The sequence below is a fragment of the Chelmon rostratus genome, chromosome 5 (genome assembly GCF_017976325.1).
Source record: "Chelmon rostratus isolate fCheRos1 chromosome 5, fCheRos1.pri, whole genome shotgun sequence".
Lineage (NCBI taxonomy): Eukaryota > Metazoa > Chordata > Actinopteri > Chaetodontiformes > Chaetodontidae > Chelmon > Chelmon rostratus.
Window position 1 is genome coordinate 9,014,256 of NC_055662.1, and position 22,850 is coordinate 9,037,105.

Below are 22,850 nucleotides of genomic sequence, written 5' to 3' on the forward strand. Positions count from 1 at the left end.
ACAGACTGAAGCCAGATGCCACGGCAAGAGCACAAAAAGAGAGACAAAAACAAACTGTAAGGAAAACACAGGAGTGCTGTCGAAACTCTGGCTCTGATACAGCTAACTTTGCCACTGATAACACTGTTTACTTTACAACTTCCACCAGATTTCTGTTGAACATTCATAAGCTGGTGCTATTTTGATCCAAAAATTACGTATGCATTAAGGAACCTTTTTAGAGTGCCAACACTCCAAAAGTGGGCAATCCAAGAAGGGTTCTTTGGGGATCGCCTTTACAAAGAGTTCATGTTTCTTAGAATATTTATATGAAACTCTTTCTGATCTTTTTTTCACATGATCATAGACGTTGTTCCCCTTCACATGTAAAAAGAGTTTATGGGTCCATCGGATGTTCATGTAGCAACCAGTTTTTCAACTAGTTTTTCTTTCTTAAACAACCCTGAAATCCTGGGTCCGTCCTATACGGAATGGTTCTTAGAGGAACAGCAGTATGTGCTAATGTGTAATGATTGTGGATCAAAAGGATGCCTTGAAGCCCTATTACCTTTTCAGTGGACTTAAAGCTGACAACGGCAAGAACAAATGGCTGTCATGAAGCATAACATTTTTGTGAGCAGTACATTGGATTTGCTTTCATTTCTGATTCCCGTCTTTGGAATGAAATCTTTGGAAAATCAAAGTCAGCTGTGATTTGATTGGCAGTTCAAAACATTTGCAAACAGCACATCTGGCTAGTTTTTGTTTGTAGTATCCAAACAAATTCTGCAAAGAGTTGAACAATAACGGCCTTTTCTTAGTGATCTTTGTGATTGAATTTCTCCAGTTCTTGAGGGCTTCTTCAAAACTCAATCTTAGGAGCCTTGTGGATCTCTAAAGACCCCATGACACCTCCAGTTGAGTCTGGTTGTACTGAAATGTGGAATTAAATAATAGCACCTTTTCAATTAAGACCAACAAAGTCAATTTATCTAGTGTAAACCCTCAACATGACTATTGGTTCCCTCTGAATCTCTGGAAATCTGTTGTTTCAGGAGCGTGAAATTTTTGCATACATTAGACAGACACTTCACAACTTCCAACTCGTCCATCGTCTTCTGTAAATACAGACAGATTGTAAAGTTGTAAGTACAGAGCTGGACAGAGATATGCAGGTGAAAATAGGCAGAGCGAACAAGGTCAAAGGTTAAGAAGTTAAAAGATAGAAATAAAAAAAGCGAAAGTCATGGGCAAAAGAAAGGGAAGGGTATTCAGAGAGCATAAGAAGTGAGCATAACACATCAAGGCGAGGGAACATTCACCTGGGGAGAGTATAATTACTTTAATCAGTGCCATTTAAGAAATGCTGATGAAAATCTCACTCAATTAATGGGAGGCGCCAGAAGTTAACCAAATATGTTATCGCAGAAGTTCTTGGAAAGCAGCATGGGATAAATGTAATGATCCCTCCTGCTTCTCGATACAGATTTTCCGCAGGTAACATTCTCTGCCTCTCTCTTTATCATCTCAAAAACACATATTAATAACCAGGAACACAACACCATTTTCTGTTTAATCCAACCTACACAAACCCCATTTCCTCTCGCTACAACACTTCCAACAGAGTTATGTATTTTGACGCACATTTAATACAGTATATTTTATTTCCCTTGACATTTAGCTATTTTTATTCTCCTCCATGCTGAGCTTCGGTGTAATTCACCTGACTGTCGCTAAATATTTCAGCTCTGATAAGCAGGCCATGTATTCAGTCCTGTTTGTTTCTCTTTTAGTTTAGCAGGATACCTCAAAAACTATTGGACGCATTTCAATGAAATTTGGTGTAAAGTTAGGCCACGTGCCAACAAGAACTGATTTTTTTTTTGGTGTGAGAATGAGACCTTTCAAAAAGGTCGCACTGCCTTTCACAAACTTTGCGAGTAACTGAGTAACGAGTGACGAGTAACTGATGGTATTTCTGACTCCCTGTTCACACAGACTCACAGTAGCAGGCTCTTCTTGCTTCCCGCAAGACTGAATCTGCTGCTTCTGTTTAGTATTAAGAGCGCAATTTACAAACTCGGCTCTGATTGAAGAGCTATTTTCTCCCATTGCCACTACACTGGCACACAACAAAGCAGTTAATTTGCAGAGCAATGTGTTTCCAGGCATCGTTTTCAAGTCCAGGTAGCTCATTAAAGTTATATCATATTGAATGGGGGAGTCGTTTACCGCGATGATCTGCCACCCATTCACACAAACGGACGCGAACACTAGATGCCCAACAGGCTGCCATTCATTGTGACAGGATCTTCAGAAAAGCATCCCAGCAGCTCCTTCCTGCAATTCAAGACTGAGAAGCAATTGAGGAAGGTTCAGCTTCATGCAAATATCTTCTAATGTACAGGAGCAACAACCCAGAGACAACCAATACTGTAGGAAAAAGAGAGGATTTTTGGATCCTCCAAAAACATGGCGTCGTATCGTAATCAGCCTTATTGCAGATTGTATTTTAATGCAAATTCAAATCCAGTTATGGGTTAAAATTTGTAAACACTTTCTTTTATTAAAATAACCAATTTAGAGAATTGTGCAGCCTAGGAAGAGATATGTGCTCTCTTACCTTCTTAGTGAGACAGTTTAATTTGGGTTTTGTTTATCTCATCCACACAGATTGTGTTTTTTTCTCCTTTTTATTTTGTGGCATTTTCTCCTGCAAATGCAGTGAGTTTAGACTCACCACATCTCCATCAACTCCTCCCCACATCCATCACTGCTATGTATTCAACTTCAGTAAAGGGCTAAATACAAGGTAACTAAAACTTTATGGAAAAATGGGGATTTGGATTAAAAAAATGCATCATAATCCCAAATTTGGTCACTCTGCAAATGTTGTAATTTGCATGCCTGATACAGTATATTATTGTCTGTTTTGTTTGCCACGTATGCAAAATAGAATTAGTTCCCATTCATACTCAGCTTTCCTTTCCCTCTCTCTTCACATACAGGTTGAAAAAGTACGACCAACCACCATCCAAACTTTTTCGGGTCTTCACAGTTTTCACTGTTGGCGGATAAATCAGTCTTTTCAATCACCATGGGATTTAAATCACTGACAGCGGGTGATTTAAAGGACCACTCCGATGGCTTTATGTTATAGCATAACTACAAATCATGTACACATTTTTATTACTGAGGATTACTTTTCAAAGTAAACCATCAGTTTTCAGATTTTCTATCAACTAAACAGTCACTGGTTTCAGCTCATGTCAACATGATATGAAAATCAACTTTAAGAGACTTGAAAAATGCCTTTTCAGATTATCAGTCTATTACAGTGAATATAAATTTCTTTATTTATGGCCATTCAGCATGTGAGTTGTAATTTTTTCCGGTGGGAAACGCCACCTTCGAAAATTTGAGTCAGCAGCTGAAAAGCATTGCACTCCTGACTGAATCAGACCTTGAAGGCAAGGAATAATAATTATGAACCTGCAATTCTTTTATTTTAGATGCAGCAGTTTGGCAGGTGCTCAACTCTCAGGCAGTTTTCAAGTGTCTGCATGTTCATTTTCATATTGTGCTGATATGCATGCCAACTAGCTGAAGAAATTAACCTAAAAGTTTATATTAAGTTCTGAAATATGGATGTAGCAGGGGCAATTAAGTATGCACGGATTGTAGTTAGAAGGCTAAAACATACAAAACCAAAACTGAGTTTTGGTCATTTGCAATGAGCCAGTTGCAAAGGGTTAAAGCGAATGAGAAACTACTAAAATCATAGTACATCCCAGTCATACAGAGGAGTTGAGTTTCTTGTTCAGTTCTGTGTGAAAAGGGTTAAAGTTGCCAGTGAATGTTGGAACCTATCCTTCATTGTGACAGGTAGATTGACAGGTGAAATACAACTACACGCTTTTCGATTTTTATGCTCCTCAGCTCTTCCTGTTTCCTTGCCATCATGTCCCCGTCCATCTCCTTTCTCTCCCTCAGTTTCTGAAGTTATGCATCTCTTTCGCTCTCTCATCCCATGATGCTCTCTCTTCTCTGTCCCAGGCTTTTCTTGCCTCAGCCCTGTGGCCTCACTCGAGTTTCATATTGAATTTCTTGTCATCTCTCTTTCTCTCTGTGTGAGTTTCTTTCTCCCAAGCCTTTTTTTTTATCTGTTCACACCCTTGTTCAATTTTAATGTCTTTCTTTCTAGCTGTCCTCTTCTTCACAGTGTGCCGAAGATCAAGAGAGAGTCCAAAGCTACCTTCTCTCTCAAATGAAATGACATGTCCTGCAGAAAATTACTCATTACAGACTCAGTAAAATGACAAAGTACAGCAATTTGTTTGGCATCTATCATTAATTAACTCCTCTCTGAAGTGCTACAGTTTTTTTTCCACAGCAAAATTCAAACATCTTTTGATCTAATAATAACTCTCCTTCCAGCAAGAGAAATGCTGGAAATTTCTGAACTATTCTTTTTACTGATGAAGCAGAGACAAAACAGGCATCCACAAGCATTCTGCACAAGATAGTACATTTATATGATTGGGTCACTCCACACACATTCACACACACACACACACACACACCCCATCCAAAAATGGTTATGGCCAACAAGGGGATTACACGTCCTTTACCTTGCCCCTTGCAGGAAAGCAATTTATTTTTCTGTGCAGCCCGAAGCGCTAACTTATCAGCAAATGTAATCCTAGCAGGCCAGTTGCCAAAAACCTCCTCTAAAGGCTTCGCTGCATAAACCAGGGGAGGTTGAGAAGAACGCACAGTCACACAGTGCAGCGGATAATCTTCGCTCTCTGTCCTCTTGGAACAGGCGGGGACACACGATTACTGCGCCGCTGCGGTTCACAGCCCCCCACACCTCCAGTAATAAAATGAGATGGGATCAGAGATTCAGCAATTAAACTAAGCACAGAGAAAGCAGCTTTGTGGAGAGGAAAGGGCGAGAAAACAAATGAGACGGGAGCTTTTTCTGAAATCCCAATTATTCGAATGGAATCGGAAATGGAATCAGGTTTGCCTGTGAATATTTTTCTGCTATTCTGATACCTGGTCAGTAAGATCAATGAACCTATATATATGCTTTTATTTGAGCAGCTGAAATCCAAAATCAGCTCAGAGAAACGGCTTTGACGACAATACAGCCAATATTGCTAGCGCGGTGTTTCTTTCTACTTCTGAATGTTTCTCCTTGGTGAAGCTGAACTGCGGAATCAGCTCTACAAGCATGTGAGAGACAATTCTGATCTTCAACAATGACTATGAGCAGGTCCACACTGAAGGACAAATTCTACGCCATCAGGTCAAGTTTTGTTTTGGAAAACAGGGGCAGCGAGCAGGTGGAGTTGTGCTGTTGTCATGGTCGCCTCGGCTGATGATCCACCACACTCACAGCGAAACTGAAAAGCAAAGTTCAGGTCATAGAGAAAAAGAAATGAATGATGCAGTTGAGCTAGTATAGATTAAATCTCTTCTGGCTTTCATGAGAGTTCACAAAGCCTTCAAAAAAAGACTGAAAAGAAAAGAATGACGAACCGTGAAAATCATACATAACAAAAACAGCTATCAATGCCAAAAGGTGTCCTGGTTCAGAGAAAAATAGAAAGGCTCTCTCAAAAGCTTTTCTTGCTCTCAGGTGAAGTATGAGTGAGAGTTCATCATAGAACAGCAGGGAAGGAATTATGAATAAAAATGTTGGTCGACTATGCATCACAGATCAGCAGTGTGTATTTTCAGAGTTAGTTAGAAGGCAGAGTGCTCCTGCAAAGTGAGAGTGAGGTAAATATGTCTTTTCAGACACACTGGATCATAGAAGCAGTCAGACTGTGACAATTTGGTCCTAAATTTCACTGACACTCATTAGTTTCTTTTTCTTTTTTCCTGACAGAACCATCACCAGCAACTTTAACCTACAGTATACAGTATATTTTGATGCCAAGCTTAACCAGATTTCTGGATCACTAATGTATATAGGCTATTTTTATAGGATTTTGATGGAATGAGGACTTGTTGACTGCAAGTTGAAGTTTAATATGTGCTTCTGTAGAGGTGTTGTTTCCATAATATCTATCTCCCAAAGGAGGTTTAACAGTCATCTGCTTCTTTCTTTATTACATTGTTTTGCTTTACCTGATGAAGAGCCAATTTGGGTGATAATAAAGAAGACATTTTACAAAAAAATGGGTTAAAGAGGACAGAAAAAAAGGAGAGGGGAAAGAAGAGAATAATATCTTCAGCACAACACCCACCATAACTATTAACAAGCTGACTTTGAATACATGCACAAGCAGACGCAGTAAAGCTTTCAGTTATGAGCCAGAGGCATTAAAAAAAAACCCCAAGGAGGCCTGTGGGGACGCTCTGGGCTCTGGGTGGTCCTGGTCCTCTGCCAAGAAGTGCTACAAAACAGCGTTAATGTCTCCAGCACCTTACAAACACCTCACTCACTCATTACTGCTGTCAGCACTCATCTCTTCTACCTCTCTTCTATCTCTGCTCTCTGTCCGTCCTTTCTTCTTTTTTCCCCATAAACAAACGTTGGAATAGGAGTTCACTCAGGCTAAATCCACCCTAATAGCCTTGGCCTAAGCACCTTCTGATTTACAGTCGGAGTGATTGTGAGTCCCACTTTCCACTGCTGCTCTTTTTCTCCGTCCCCAGGAGGAACTGCTTGGGAAAAACCAAGGTGTTTCGCTCTCATTAAAGCCAGTTCGAGGTTAAAAGATATGGTCTGCAGACTAGTTAGCTGAGACACAATGGGTTTGTGTTGTGAATTTCGCTCAACAAAAGACTGTACTTTCTGCAATACTAAAACCTGGATAGATGCAGGACGAATGCATGACAGGAGACGTCTGCCACTCCATTAATTTGCCTTTACTGTGCAATAATTGAGAATGAAATATCGGCAGTATCAGTGCAGCGTAGATGTTGGATTAATGCATGAGAGGGGAACTTTACAATGGATGCTGCTGGCATACATACAATATATGGCAGCAAAGTGGGGCAGAGGCAGAATAAATGTAGACAGTGGGTTTGTACAGAAACTGTATACAGTACATACAGCTGGATGGATGGAGGCAGGAGAAAACAAAGCTGCCTTTCTATGAAGGCTGCTGCTGCGTATCCTATCTGAGGCCATCCAAGGAGCTTGTGCACTGGGAGGTCTGGAATTCCAATCCTCCTGACAATATTCATTAAGGTGTGAAATTGAGCTGTAGAACTGGACTGTAATCACATTGTGGTTACTCTCTGCTTTCTCACCCACTCGTTCTCTCACTTTCTATTTCTACCCATCATCCCCAGGAGTCACAGCAGGTCCTCCCCGCTCGATGGAGGTGCTCAGCCAAACTGTTCAGAGTACATTAGCATGCCCACAGGGATTTACCTCACTGAGGCGCGGTTTTATTTATTGCGCCAGTCTTCAGAGCGCTGGGAGACCTTTAAGGTAGATTGGCTGAGTAACAGTCAATATAGATGCCCTCATTGTGCATTTACGTATGCTGCATTAGTACTGTGCAGTGGGACCTATTCTCCCATCTTGCTTTTATCCACCAGTAGGACTGCTGAGACTCCTGGTAGGTTATTAAAAAAGAATGCACGAGTCTTCGAAGGCTACAGTTTTTAAATTGTGTCTTTGACAACTTTACTCTTCTTGTGGTTTGATCTTTAAAACCTCATACAAAAAGAAATGTGACCTTAAAATATATATATATAAATAGTAACAGTATATAGTATTTACAATCTACTAGTCTATCTATAAGTAGACTGTGTGTGGTGTCGCCAAGTGAAAAACAATCAATACAGCATCTGGGAGGCCTCACAAGCTCACAACAAAAATAACTTTTTTTATCCTCTCTTTACTAGTTTGAAAATTTCTATGAAGTGATTTGTGATGTTGACCCATAAAAGCACAGGGCATTATTCTGCAGACATGGCAAAGCAAATTAAGAATCAAGTTTGTGCTGTCAGGCGGATCAGTCTTTCTGTAGTGTTGTCTTTGTCCCTGTTAGCTCCACTAGTTGACTGAAGGGTGTAGAAAGCCAAGTGTCTCCTCACATGAACACACTTGATGTCACCATTCACGTCTCTCATCTCAAAGTGAGGAGATTCTTCAGGAGGCCATGACTCACTGACAAACCAGTAATACGGCACTGATAACAATGTGATCCCTGAACAGTTTCTCCGGCAAATACAGCCCACTGTTTTCTATGGAAGAAGCACTGCTACTGAGTCCAGTTCATTCACCCAGATGGTGGGTGAATGCTTTGCTACTATGTCATTTGCGCAACCACAGTTTTTTTTTCTTCACTTGGTTTTTATCATTTTTAAAGTCTGATAATATTATTAATAAGTTGTGCATCAAGCATAGCATGAAATTAACTGTTGTCACATGGATCCAAGACACCCAAAATAAATAAGAGATGGATTTGACAATACAGCCGTTTGCTTTTTAAAAGGAATTATTTCCTGGCAGAGACTCTCTGTTTTTTTCCTGTGGGTGTCAAATGATTGACAAGAGGCAGACAGGGTAGCATAAAGTAGCAGTACTGATATTAAAATACACCCAGCCTCAGTTGAGTGAAAAAACAATAAAATAAAAAACTTTGAAAAGGGAAAATTAAGACTCAAGTCAATTACATTTTTTATTCCAAATACATTTTCAAGTGCTAATTGCTTTTCATAATGTTCTTTTGAAGGACTTCATGGCCATATTATAAGCTGGGTAACAGAAAGGAGAAGGGCAAACACCTGCAAAAATATAAAAAATATAGACTTATTCTTAACAAAAAATCGAAGCACTCTCTGTAACCACAAACAAATGTACCTAACCTTTAGAAACAATTCTGCCAGAGACTTGGAGCACAGTAACAGCTCAGTAAACATGCAGTAAAAAGCAAAAATTCAACAATCTGTAAAACATGTGAGCACATGTGGCTGCTCTCGTGGCACCGAACAAGACTTTCTTTGACTTTTTCCTCGGACTTAGAAAAGCCACAATACTGACGCAACAATACTTAGACGCCAGAGAGAACTCTCTCCATCACTTTGTAAAATATTCAGTCGGAGCATCCACTCAAATTTATGCTGAACAAATCCACTGAAAGCAAGTCACACAGAGTTTATCACAGGCACTCAAAACACTGTGATGCACCAACGGTGGAGTCCCACCGTTAAACTGGCACTTTGCTGAACTGTGGATGCACTTTCTGCCCTACTGCCAAGAGGCTGATCTGAAATCGGTCGACTGAAAGACATTAGGATTCTGGTTTTGCTTGAAGAAATGTCAGAAGCTGATTCTTTGCAAATCCTTTGCAAAGTATGGGGTTAGTTGACAGAGGTAGAGGGAATATAAAAAAAAAAAACATTTGGAGGCAGAAATCATAGAAAAAAAAAGGACAATGAAAGGACAGCAGGAAGGATAAAATAAACCAGAATAATCCATCTTTCTTCATACACAGTTTGGTCCCTATTTGGTACCATGACGGAGATCTTCGGCTAGTTGACTCCCTGTATTTTAGCAACCACTTATGAATATGTATAAAAATAAATACTTATAGAAATATATTAAAAAGTGGCAAATTTTATAATCTGCAATGTGTGGCTATTAATGACATAACATTCAATATTTGACTACTAGCTACTAGCCTTCCTCAGTGCTAAAGGTTTCACCCCCCCGACTGTTGCCTTCTCATTTTTGTAGTGGCTGAATCTGAGCCAAAACACCATTTTGACCTCCAAATGGCATCCAGAGGGCACATTAAGTCACATGACGTTCAGCGATACTCACGGCGACAATGTGTGTGGTCGTGCTGGTAGGAACCAGGAGGACAGGAAGCCAGGCACTGGCTGCTATCAGCACTCAGCAGGGGCAGCTGGGAGCCACAGGATTGACAGTCCAACTTGCTGGAACAGGTGGCACAGGATGACTGGCAGGCTGTGGGGGAGGACAGGGAGAGAGGGAAAAAGTCTGTCAGTCACTTCAAATATTCATTTTCTTTCCCACCTGAGCTTTCTTTGTGGTCACAGGACTGCATGCCACCGTGGAAGAGAAAGAAACCTGAGAACCTGGATGTGCAGTTCACTCGCATTCAAACATGTGGATGATTTAAGCCTCTGGTTATGTTGGCTGGGGTGTTCTTAAGACTGTGGAGGTCCCAGAGGAAACCCAAGTGAAACCAAAGTATATTTCAACTCAAATGTCGTGCACCTTTTAAGTAAAAATCCAAAATAAAGGAATTAACTAAATGTGAATCAACTAATTGCTATGCAAATATTCTCAACAAGACTGTGACAAATAAGACAACCGAGCAAATTTCCCTCCCAGAACAAGTGAGATTTATCTATCAAACTTCTCTGTAGCTGTGGCACATCATGGCAGGTCAATGCTGCATCTTCCCTGTCCACTCACACCATTCAGGATTTTAGTCAATTGCCCTTTGTACGGGTATAATGCTCCTGATGAAGCAACAACTTTTTAGGCTTCCAGGGTCGCAGCAAAACACAGATGCTGCATCTTCACTTCTGTAAATCAATTTAGAAGGAGTGGAGGAAGAATCCGCATCTTTTCTTATTTACACATTAAAAAGTTTTACTACTTAAAATTGGATTATATCTGGTTTGCCTGTATGTATGTGGCCCAAAGTGCTGTTAGCATGAAAACACAAATCACTCATTTTATTGATTTAATACTTTCACCATCTAAAAGTTACAGAGTTAACTGAAACCTGCAAAACTTGTGAAAAAGTTATAGGACTAATGTGGTGAAAACATTGCTCTAAAATGTAGAACAGCTAAGAAAGCTGCACAGATTAAATTGTGTTTAAAAAAAAATAATGTACCCGCAACAGAAATAAGGAATGCATTGTTTCATGCAAATATTCTGATTAAACACAGCCTCATACTCTTAAAGATATTTCACTTTAGCAGCAGGGTTTGGTGCAATGTAATAGACTTACAAACATCTCCATAAATATAATAATGTAATCATAGAATGGGAGAGAGAGCACAAAGACGTGACTTCAGATGTTACTTAATGAGAAATCTCAAGATTATGGAATAAAAAGCAACTAAATCGCCTTAAAACCTCTGAGCCACCCACTCAGAGAGGAGTAGAAGGAAGAGGAAGAGAGGAAAGGAAGTGGAGATGTGAAAATAGAGGAAATAAAGATCAGGATTGATCAAGATGAAAATAATGACAATGGCGGGAAGGACAAAAAAGATTGGAAAAAATAGATTGGCACATCAACAGGCTCAAAGAAAAAGAGAAAGAGATGTCAAGAAAGATGAAAAGAAGTCAGAGGCAAAAGGAGGAGAAGGAAAAGGAGTGCTAGAGATGATCTTATCAACAATGTGAGTTCAGGCTCACAGCTTTATTTTCAGTCACCCATATGCACTTAGCAGAAAAAAATGCAGAAATTAGGCGGCAAGGGATTGAGCATGTTCTGGACTACTGGTGGCATTATTGGTTTCTTTAACGAGCAGGCGAACAGGGATACACACACTTACACACAACTGATGAACTGCTCATAAAAGTTGCAACAAAATGACAAAAAAATGGCAAAAATCAATAATGAACGGAGTACACTGCAAAGAGTTTTTTTCCAGCGTGTACAATAAATACTCTATTAACATTCAGGGCTGTCTTAATTAAAGCAATGCAGGTTTCTGCAAAATCTTGCAATATCAACATCCCACTTGTCAGGTGGATACGCTGAGTCAGAGCACACTGTAAGCACCAGTAGATGGACTTGGTCCAGTGCACACCATTAAGCACTCTGTTTAATAACTTAACAGAGTAAAAAACATCTTTAAAAAGTTTCCGTCATTCGTTTCAAGACTGCTTATGTCTCTGGAGTGGCTGCTGCTCAGGAATGTAGCATTCACCTGTGCTACTGCCGTGACACTGTATTTGAATAGTAGAGTAAGTGAATCTTCACGCCAATTTACCTCACGGAAAGCAACTGGTAGAAATCTGAAGCCAGTTTTGATATTATTTTTTAATACATTAATCGCATGTCCATTTCATATTCTTTGTAACGGTACATTGAGTGTTGTCTTTTCATTAGTTTTACACTGTCCTTCCGATCAAAGCTGTATTTCTCATATTTAAGTATTATCTTCATCTAATTTAAGAAGGCAATATATGTTGTATGTTCTATCGTGCTGCTTCTACCTTGGAAAACCATGTTGAAAGACATCTTTAATCTCAGTGAGGCACTTTCCTGGTTGAATAAAGCTATTATAACACTGGCTGCATCTCTACTCAGTCCACACATTTAGAGCATAAGCACATCTCTTTATATTTCTAAAGCACAAGTGTGGAAACGCTGTTAAAGCTTCGCCCGCTAGCGTTAGCAGCTAGGCTTCAAGTTAATACCTTTATCTGTGCCTGATAGCTTTACGCTGTTGGGGCATTTGGCATTAACAGCTTCATGAATAGTCGTGGGCAGTAAATGTCTGGCTCACCAGGAGAACAGGTCAATAGGATGGTAGGAATTCAATGCAGTAAAATGCTAAGGAGATTACAGCTGTCGCGGGTCAATGCTCGGTCAAGGTGGTGTGGCTGGTTTCAGGCAAACAAGACCGTGAACAGGCACAAACACGCACCCACAAAAAGAGCATGAGGAGGAAAACATTCACACAAACTCAATGCAAATACAGGCACCCACACTTACACACAGGCAAATAAGCCAGATAAAGGCATTGTTGCAATCCCAAATTTTAATGCATGCTAGCTGTGGCACTGCTGCATGATGACTTCTAAATATTTGCTCTTGAAATTGGAGCCAAAGGTTTTGTCTGTTTTCAACAGCTGATGCTTAAAGGTTAGCTTAAAGTTATGGCGTTCAATAAATAATTCTCTGTAGGTAGATACAGCTTAAATTCAGAACATGGTTGACACTTTCAATTTCACTTGAATGCAAGTGTTTCTTTCTCTACAACCATCAGAACATACAGATCTGTTAACTGTGGTATTTAGTTGAGAATTGCAGGTTCAGAAGGCTAATTTGCCTTCTGCAAAGGAAATATTTCTTTGTCTCCAAGCTTAATTTTAACTGTTGAAAGTTCTATCATTCTTTAACAACTAAAAATCAAACAAAACATGTAGTAACTCCTCATTGCAAGAATCCCTGCACTAGTATGTTGTAACTGCATGCTATTTTATTTGCAAAGAGGATTGTCTGCAGTGTAAATGTGACGTAATTGCAACATGAAGGACAGTCTTGAGTAGCTATTTTGATGTGTATATTTTTAAGACAGTACCTGCACACACTCGTCCCTCGGCGTAGTATCCAGCTGGACAGACGGACAGACAGTGGCCATGAAGAAGGAAGGCCTTTGGGTCCCTGCAGCTCTCACATTGGTCAGGAGTGCCCGAACACGACAGGCAGTCTGCATGGCACTGGACTGGAAAACACGCATTTAATTTATTTAATTTAGAGGTAATTTGCAAAATTCAGTACAATATGTGTGTGTCTAAAGTAGAAATCTGGACACTGGATGATCAAAAAGTTTATACATACAGTATGCATGACAACAAACAGGAAGATGCATATGGACAGACACACAGACACATTCTGACATTCAATTTCATGCTAATTTTATTCTGTGCATCTGGATAGGCACTGTTGGTGGATACAAGACCACTTGAAGACTTGAAGTCAGTCACTCTCTCACTTACTCAATGACACACACATTTTGACATTTAATTTTATGCAAATTCTACACAGATTTGGCTCTGCACTGCAACTCAGTTAGGAAAGGCAGACCGATTTGACTTTTTTAAACCACACACACACACACACGCGCGCGCACACACACGTTACCAAGTTAATTTTCTAACAAATTCTGCCCAGTGCATTTGGTTCTACAGTCAGACTGTGTTCGTGGTGGAGCAGTTTTATAAGTAAAATTTGCCCTACTGGGAGTTTTTCAGTACATTCACAATCTTCTACTGACAGCCAACAGCTTCACTGGTACATTTTGTTATCAAGTGTAGTGAAGTGCTTTCCCGGTCCATACTGGTTCCCAGTTGGTCCAACATTTTATCAACATCTTATGAACACAATCCTGTATCATTAATTTGTCCACCAACTGCACTAAAAGTCATTATTCACTGAGTAAGCCAGTGTGTACGCAATACTTTCATTACTGACCATAAATCATAGGTTACTGCATCTATAAAGCAGCTTAATCCTGATTCTATGGTTGCCGACTGGAGACAATTGCTGTTGACAGTAACCACCACTTCACTTGCTCACAGCCACCAATTCTTAATCCTGTCTACAAAGCTCTGATTGGCCAGTTCTCTTTCCAGCTGAAAAGACAGCCATAACAACAGAACAACAGCAGAACAACTTGTAAATCTGTAATTTAGAGGTCTGGAACCACGCTCAAGTGTGAGATTTCTTTTTAATTTTATTTTAAACTCAATGCCAGCTGATGTCTGACTCTGTATTTGCAAGGTGCCACAAAGGTGTTCAAGGAAATGTGTCATGATCCGTGCTTGCCACGTCTGATTTATGTTGAAGGTTCACCTTTTGTGTTGTCATAGTTATCCTTGCCATTACCCCATGCCACTAGTGAGTGTTGTTTCTTGCGTTGTCTTTTTTCACGTATGTGCCACGTTTTATGTGAGTGTTTTTCCTTGTGTTGTCTTTGTTCATGTCCAGGCCATGTTCCAAGTAAGTGTTTGTCCATCGTCTTTTAGTGTTGTCTATGTTCTCTAGCCATGCCATGTCTCTTGTTAGTGTTGTTAGTTTTTCCCGGACCCTTTAGCCACGTTTCTTGTGTTGTCTTTGTCCATCAGCCGTGCCATGTTCTTTGTACGTGTTTGTTCAGTGTTTCTCTGTGATGTCTTCGTTCCCTGTCTTATGCCCATCTATCCTTGAGTGTTTATCATAGTTTCCTTTAGTTTAATAAATTTGTTAACCCGAACCAGCGCCCCTTCGTGTCTGCATCTGGGTTCAACCATTGTTCCCTTGAAACCACGCATTCCTGACAAAATGTAGAGGGAAAAAAGGCACAAATAGAGTCGCGGAGTCTTCTGGCAATGCAACAAGAAAAAATGCAATTACCTACAAAGGATTGCTGTTATAGCACAGTTACTGCTAAAATACACTTAGCACTAACTCTGTGTTGACATTATGTCCTCCAAAATGGCCAGCAAACACTCCAAGCAGTTACTGTATGTAACTGCAGTGGAAACGATCACCTACAAATCATCAGCTGGTTTGTAAAGGTTACAATCAGGCATATTTCAAATGTAGTAGCTCAACAAGGACCTAATGGAAATCATACAAAAAGAAATGTAAAAAATTACAACCCAGTGGGGTATAATCTAATTGGGTTGGGATTTTTTGGAAAAACAAGGAATTTTCTATGACTTTCTGTAAGTAAATTCGAGCACTTGTGACTGTAAGTCTCTATCGGTTTCTTAAAGTTTAAGGAGAGTTCTGAAGGCGTCTATTCTCCTTTAGTTCATGGAGAAGAGCTGCTTAAATACAATCAATGTACGAAATGATTTGGAGGAAAAACATTGCAATGCTGCAGAGCGAACCAAAGTCAAAGTCTCTGATATCCTCTAGGTTCTTTTGAAAATGACCTGTTTTGTTTTTTTCAAATCTGAAATACATGTCTCAAAAATTAAACTGTAATTTCAGAAACTCCCACAACTCAAAACCCCTGTCAGCATCCCAAATGACAGAATCGGGGATGACAGCAAAAACACTTGCACGTATCTGGATTGCAGAACAAGTGAAAGCAGGCAGCCTCTTGTCAAACAACATGCAGGGCTGCTTGCACTTGATTGCACTGTGATTGCTCCATTCATTATGGGAATGTATTGAGTAAATAAAGTGCTTGCTGCTTGTAGAAATGTGACTGAGGTATCAGATTGATGTGACAACGGCAGAACAGGGTAGAGAGAAGAGAAGAAGGAAGAAGAATACAACAGAAAATAAAAGGAGAAGACTTATAGGGTGAGAGAGACGGGGAGTGTGGAAAAAAGGTAGGAAAAAAGAGTTGATGAGAACATGAGAAAGATGGAGGTGAGACTTTCACCTTAACGGCAAATAAGACTGTCAGTAAGCCAGAACATATTGTTCGTAGTATCTCTGTCTCTCTTTGTTCTCACTCTACTCCCTCTCGTTTTTCCCTTTCTCTGGCTTCTTCTTCCTTTACAGATCCATTTCCTCTCTGTCCCATCCATATTCTTTCCATCTGTCACTCACTCTCACTTTTCTCTCTCCATCCCCATGTCTTTTCTCTGGCAGAAAGAGTGGGAGAAAAATAAGAGAGCATGAGAAGGAGGAAGTAGAGTGAGAAAAGTGGGAGACTGAGATACTTAGCACTGAATGTTCTGGCCCACTGACATGCTTATCGACTAATCTGATTATCAGTCCAGTGTCTATCTCTCTATTCAGCTGTGGCTGATGCCTCAGCTAGCGGTAATGTACCAATCCTTGCATATTTTCTGGAGTCCGCTGTGGAAGTCTTGTTTCATGCACTCATCCTGCATCTTTCCCGAAATCTCCCCACAAGCAACTCAGTCATGAAGGTTTAATGGTGGAAACAAATGAGCAGATTTAAATACAAGGCTTCACCTGACTAGTTACAAGATCATTTCGTGTTCGCTATGACAGCTGAGAGTGAACCAGAATTGGATTTTTCTCTCTTGAGCATAAAGCCACATTACAGCAAGTTCAGCAATCACACGCTTCAATACAAGCTGTTGTTTACAGGAGGCTGCCTTGATGCTTCCTCTCACACTGTACTTTAATTTCCTCACGAGTGTAGCAAGTCAGAATCCCTGAAGCACAAAATTAAAAACTGCAGCTGTGATTAACAGCAAAGTTGTATGAAAACAACTGATCCTGAGGTGGGGATCCAGGCACGATTGACTGCAAAGCTCCACCTGACAAGACAAATGCCTAATGGGTAACCTCTGAAAATGCAGATGTGTTACCATTTGGCAGGGATGTTGCTGTTTTGTCACCCAGCATCATTAGAAAAGCATTAGAGAAAAAAATCACCGCCAATTTGATTGCAGGCACAAGCTTGACCTCCAACTGAGACTGGCTACCTGCCACAGGAGCTGGAGAATAAGCCAACTTACCATCCACAGCCAACATTTTACCAGCATTTGGCTAGTGACTCGTGGTAATTTCACACCCTGGTTCCCTCCTAAAAGGCACTGCACCATTCAGTAATTCACCCATGCAGTCTGCTGCCAAATTTTCAATCATGAGGCTCTTTATTTGAGACAATAAAGCCCCAAATAGGATCAAAATCCATTTAACTCATCCAAATATTGTTGATTAAAATTGGCAAAATAATGGTGAAGGGATTAAGTGACATAACTGTGTGCTCAGCTAAAAATAATGTGACTAGGATCTGGTTAAAGATACATAATTTTAGGATATCTGGGCCCGTATTCATAAATGAATTCAGAATCCCTCCTGAGAGTCACACTAACTAAAAACAGTCCTGCCTCAGAGAAGGACTCGAGAGTTATTTCTGAAGAAGATTAAGAAGAGGACTGGCCTTGACAGAGAGCGTAACGTTGCTGTTTCATGACATTCTTTGTCACAAAGAAGAAAACATAATGATGTACTGGATGTGTTGGTTTAGCAAAAGAAGGATGTCAAAAGTAATAAATAGCTTAAATCTCACAGTTAGACCAACATTTAAGTGAACACTGGCAAGCCACAATACACAATGTAAAAAATTTGAAATTTAAGTATGCCTGTAAGAGTTAAATTTCATTAATTATTACCAGAACTGCTGGCTGGTTGGTTGTGTCAGACACACATAATCACTGTCACAGAGCTACATTTTCCCTGTTTCCAAAAAGAATTAGGTTGTGGAGTCTTTGGGGAAGGAATGGTTGCATCCTGCAGAAGTTCAATCATAAAAAATATCTCATGGTTTGTCAAAACACAATCTTCTAACAGGTGAGGACACCACTGGAGTTACTTCCCAGATTAAGACAGTTCATTAAACACTTTCAAATCCTTCTCCTACAAGTAGGCCAAAATGTGGATCACTGTAAGAATATTTTAACCACTATGGACTGATTTCCTACTTGGACATACTTGATAAATACAAGCCCAAATCGACAGGTACTGGAAATTGGTATACATATTTCAACAAAGAAATAATACTAAAGAACTCATTTGGGTCAAACCCTGGCAGATGGGAACTGTATGTGCAAGTAGAAGGCTCGCATCTACTGCCTTTCCCGTGAGACCTGAACGCAGCACGACTCCTGGGCTCTGGTATGAACTGCCCAATGAGAGAAGAGGCTGCTGACCTCTGGGCCTCTAGACAGCCGTGATTAATAGGCTTAAATGAAGATTTACGGGTTGAGTCGGAGCAGAAAGAAGGAAAGAGAGAACATGTTTTCTTTTTTTCCCCCTTTTCCTATTTTTAGCCACAAACTAAACACAGCTGAGAAATCCGATTCATGGCCAGGCAGACAGAAATGCACAGTTAACGAGCGAAAACACGTGTCTGTTTCTCGTATCAGCATGTAAATGCAAAGTGAAGTGAGTAAATCACGCTTAACTCACTTTGTTCAGGCATGCATATATGCACTGTGGTGCATAATGGGGGTATTAAAACCATTACTGCACACACATGCATCAACACAGACAAGTTGCGAGGTGATCACAGGTGCAAGTGCTGTATGTGAGTGCAAATACAGAAAGGACACAAACACATTTAAAATATCCACTCAGGCACACATGATGACACACACTCAAACCATGCATTCACACAGACACACGCCATCTTCCCGATACATTATCCTCTGCATAAAACACACTTATTAACACTATCACATGTACAGGATGTATAGAGATAGAGTGTTAATGTCGCCTTCTACTTCCAGCTGTGATGTTTTTCTCTCCAACACTATGATTCCTATATATACTGCAGTGGAGAGGAGAGGTGGCTGATGAAGATAGAAAGAGGCCACAGAAAAATACAGAGAGAAAAAAGTGAGAAGATGAACAGAGAGAGATGACGGATGACACGAACACTTTTGCAAAGAGTTCGAGAGAAGATTCGTAAATGTGTTTTAAGCCGACGGAAAGATAAAATAAAAAGATCAATCAAAAGGCATCCAAGGTATTTCAGCTTGCAGCTCTCAGAAATGAATCTCTTGAGACAAATAAGTCTGAGTGAAGGGCTTTCCATTTCATTCCTTATCTCCGCTCAGTATTGTTCATTGGGAGCCCATGAGCTAACACTTCAGGCACCACTTATTCCACTGGCCACAAGGAAAAAATAAAGATTAAAAAACACAGAGGTAGGTAGTTATTCAAGTGAAAGGGCCCCCCCTCTAAAGGGTCACAAAATAAATACAAAGAGATGATTAATAGGGAATAGGAGAAAAACAAAATGCAAATCTAATCTTTGTTTTCTTGAAACATTAGATAATTCTCCTTCTTTGACGCAACAGAGGAAATGTCTCTGTGCTGGAAATGTTAACAACTCACAGACATCTGACATGTGATAAGATGCTATTTATAGGTAATATTTCCCTCTGACATGTAGTAGTATAGTGTGAAAAAACTCATGTACAAGTAATTCACAATTGTGTTAAGGTACAGTTTAGTGTTAGCAGCTCAATAGCTTGCAGGTTAGCTTCCACCTTCCGACTGCTGGATACTGGAAACTGGTGGATATCAGTAATAACCAATGTATTGTTTCGTTAATCAGTTGAATTAAGCAACATTTTCAGTGGAAATCTTCTGAACAAGCTGGGCTACCAGTTGCAAAACAACTGGCTAATTCAGGATATTGCATTTTACAGGTGTTCCCTGGTGTTCACTTGGACCAATTACACTGTATTTGCTGGAGTATGTATAGTGTTTTTAGACGTTTTAATATGCTGCTGCGGAGGAATGGTCTAAACAGGACAGCGTGAGAGAGCAAGAAGACTGTCGAGGGACACAGAACACACACACAAGCCGAACGTGAACAAAACAGCCTCATCCAATCATAAAACGCTTGTTGTCTCAAACAATCCATTTGTATGGTACAACAGAAAAACGTCTCCCTTGCCCAACTGTAATTATTCATTCATACAGCCGAACTTAATTTTAAGTCGTCATAAATCTTAACAATGCTGTCCCACTGTTTAATTGCCTGCTGGCGCATTTCTTTATATGAGGGAATAGCAACAGTTTGTTAAGTTATAATTGCTCACAGTCTGTAGACATACTTTCAGTCAACAAGACAGATGGGTCAGATTTTTTTTAAAAGAATGGAGGTGAAACAGAAATGCTGTGGTGTGACTGTGTGGTTTACATAAGGAAATGATCTTACAGCCATAATTTGATCGTAATTCTTAATTTGTGGTATTTCCTGTGGAAACAGGTTGAAAGGAAAGGGGAAAGATAATTAAAAACAAAATCCCTGGTCGGAATTTTGTATTTGCAGGCTGAGATTGAGGTCACCATTACACTGACCCTGTACCACAGTAAAAGTTTTCTCTGGCACTCATTAATTGTTAAATAGGTGTGTATTCTGCCATGGACTATTGGTCAACAAAGTGAATGTCATTTTTATTTCATGTAACTTTAAGGTCCCAGGGAGGCCAGGAGCAGTGACGTGCTCGGAAAACTAATGTGCCATTCTGTCGTTTTAAAAGTGCACAGGACATATCTCAACTTCAAATGATGCCTTCTTTGTTTGAAACATATAAAGAAAAAACATCCCATCAAACAACAGAACTGGCCCAGAAATTCAAAGCGCGTCACCATCACTGCCTGCTTTTTAAACACAGTTTGTATTTGATGTTGATGTTATTGTGCAGATATGAATGTAAATATGATGAAGGTCATTACAGAGACAAAAAGTACATGTTGAATTAACATTAACAAAAGGTTTAAATTAAAGCCAAAGCTTAAAGCAAAGATAGACTGAACATAGTTTACACTGACTCTGTGTGGCTGCTCCAGTCTCTGTCCTCAGGCGATGGCATGCTGAAACATACAGAGCAGCTTGGCCAGCACTGCCTTCCTCCCCAAGGACAATTTGGATTTTGTCCTCTTACTGTCTTGCTTTTCTATAAACTCTCTCTCTCACTCTCTCTCACACACTGTTTATGAGTCTCTCCCCCTCTCTTCTTTTATTATCCAACCAGCTTCTCATTTACATATGCAGTATTTTTAGCAAGTCACTAAAGTTTATTTATATACCTGTAGCACCTTTGTGGAGCAGATGTTGTAAAGTGCTTCACAATAAAAGACAAAAACAAGAGACATAAAATAAGGAAAAAACCCATTCACACCAGAAACAGTACAGTCACAGCCTTCTTCAACAGTAGCTGTTAGACGAAGAGGATGCATGTTTCCGACACCCTGAATTTCCAATCAGAAGATTCAAATGACCTGCTGATAACTTCTCTATGATGAGCAGAGTTTTAAAGAGAGAAAGCCCTCTGACTGAGACAAAACACAGCTTTTCATCAAGCATGTTTTTACATGTTTGGTGGTGTATTTTTCCTTATTTAATGGATCCTGGGTGGATATCGCATTGCATGTTATTTCCATCAAAACAGTGGAGTTGGATACCCTAATCAAACAGAGATGACTTCATTTTTGAATCCCTGTTTTGTACCAACAACCAACAATTACTCAAGAAAAAAAAAATCAAAGAAAAGGTAGAGATATCAATTTCTATAACCACAGTCATGGAAAATAAATTGTGGCTACCAAAAATGTGATTTTTCAGCAAGCATAGACACCTTGTCACATTCACATGTATTTCTGTGAGTTATTTAAAATTTTATACCCATAAAGAAGACTGAGTAGGACATTTGTCAAAAGGCATGTGGTAAATGTTGTACATAATGATTAAGTGTGTGTACAATTAAATGGTAACTTCATGCCAAAATAACTCTTAGAATGTACTGAATATCACAGATTTAACAGTGTTTGAGACTACCTGACGGCTGAATCACATACACACACACACACACACACACACACACACACACACACACACACACACACACAGAGTTGCACGCAGCATTCATTGCAGCAACCTACCTTGGAGACACTCTGGACAGCATCCGCCCTCCTGGGTGATTGCCAGGGTGCCCGGCGGGCAGGTGGGGCAGGAACGCAGATAACAAGTCACCTGGGCATCACGGCATTCACACTCCCGGCAGCCACTATCAGTCCATCGAGCCAGGTCCTGAAAAAATGGAGGAAATGTAGAGGTAAAAGGAATGACAGGAGAGGACAGAGAGGGAAGAGAATTAATCAGACCTAGACTTAGTGAATGCGGAGGTTTAAGTTCTTGTTATGCACAAAGTGCGATTGTGGCAAATACATTTACAGGGGATGGACAGAATGTTAAAAACACCAAACAACAGAGGATTTCACCTGTGAGTAAGCTGAATCACAATTAAAAAGGAAGCCACACAGACCAGGCTCTATAAGCTGAATGCTAATAAGGAGCATGTGTCAGTTATAAAAGAAGCCTGACAGTCACAACTTCTATATACATTTTCAAAGAAGAATGAGTGAATTGACACTGGGCCACCGAGGACAGTCAGTCAAACAGCAGGAACGCCACAGAAAAACTGACTTAAATCAGAAAAGTGAGATGGTTTTATAAATCATCAAGAGGAAGGTCAAAGCTCACAGACAAGGACCGGCACAAAACTGAACCTAAACTTTTCTGACTGACTGAAACTTCAAAGCGTCACAGGCTTGTTTTTATAGCAGGACTCTCATTCACAAACCACTTGTATCCAAGGATCTATATAAGCAGCACAAAACCTGCAGCCCTGAGCGATAGAGGAAAGGAATGTGCAGCCTCCAGTGTCTGTTATCTGTGAT

At 40.0% G+C, this 22,850-nt stretch overlaps 1 protein-coding gene across 1 annotated transcript in view; it reads right to left on the minus strand.

Annotated features, from left to right (window-relative positions):
* fras1 (Fraser extracellular matrix complex subunit 1) overlaps positions 1 to 22,850 on the minus strand; it is a 226,243-nt gene that overhangs the window by 116,403 nt on the left and 86,990 nt on the right. Inside the window, exons 11-13 of the mRNA XM_041936965.1 lie at positions 22,053 to 22,200; positions 13,255 to 13,398; positions 9,779 to 9,925 (exon numbers count right to left, since the gene is read on the minus strand). Of these exons, the coding sequence (XP_041792899.1) occupies positions 9,779 to 9,925; positions 13,255 to 13,398; positions 22,053 to 22,200 (439 nt within the window). The remainder of the gene's footprint in view (positions 1 to 9,778; positions 9,926 to 13,254; positions 13,399 to 22,052; positions 22,201 to 22,850) is intronic.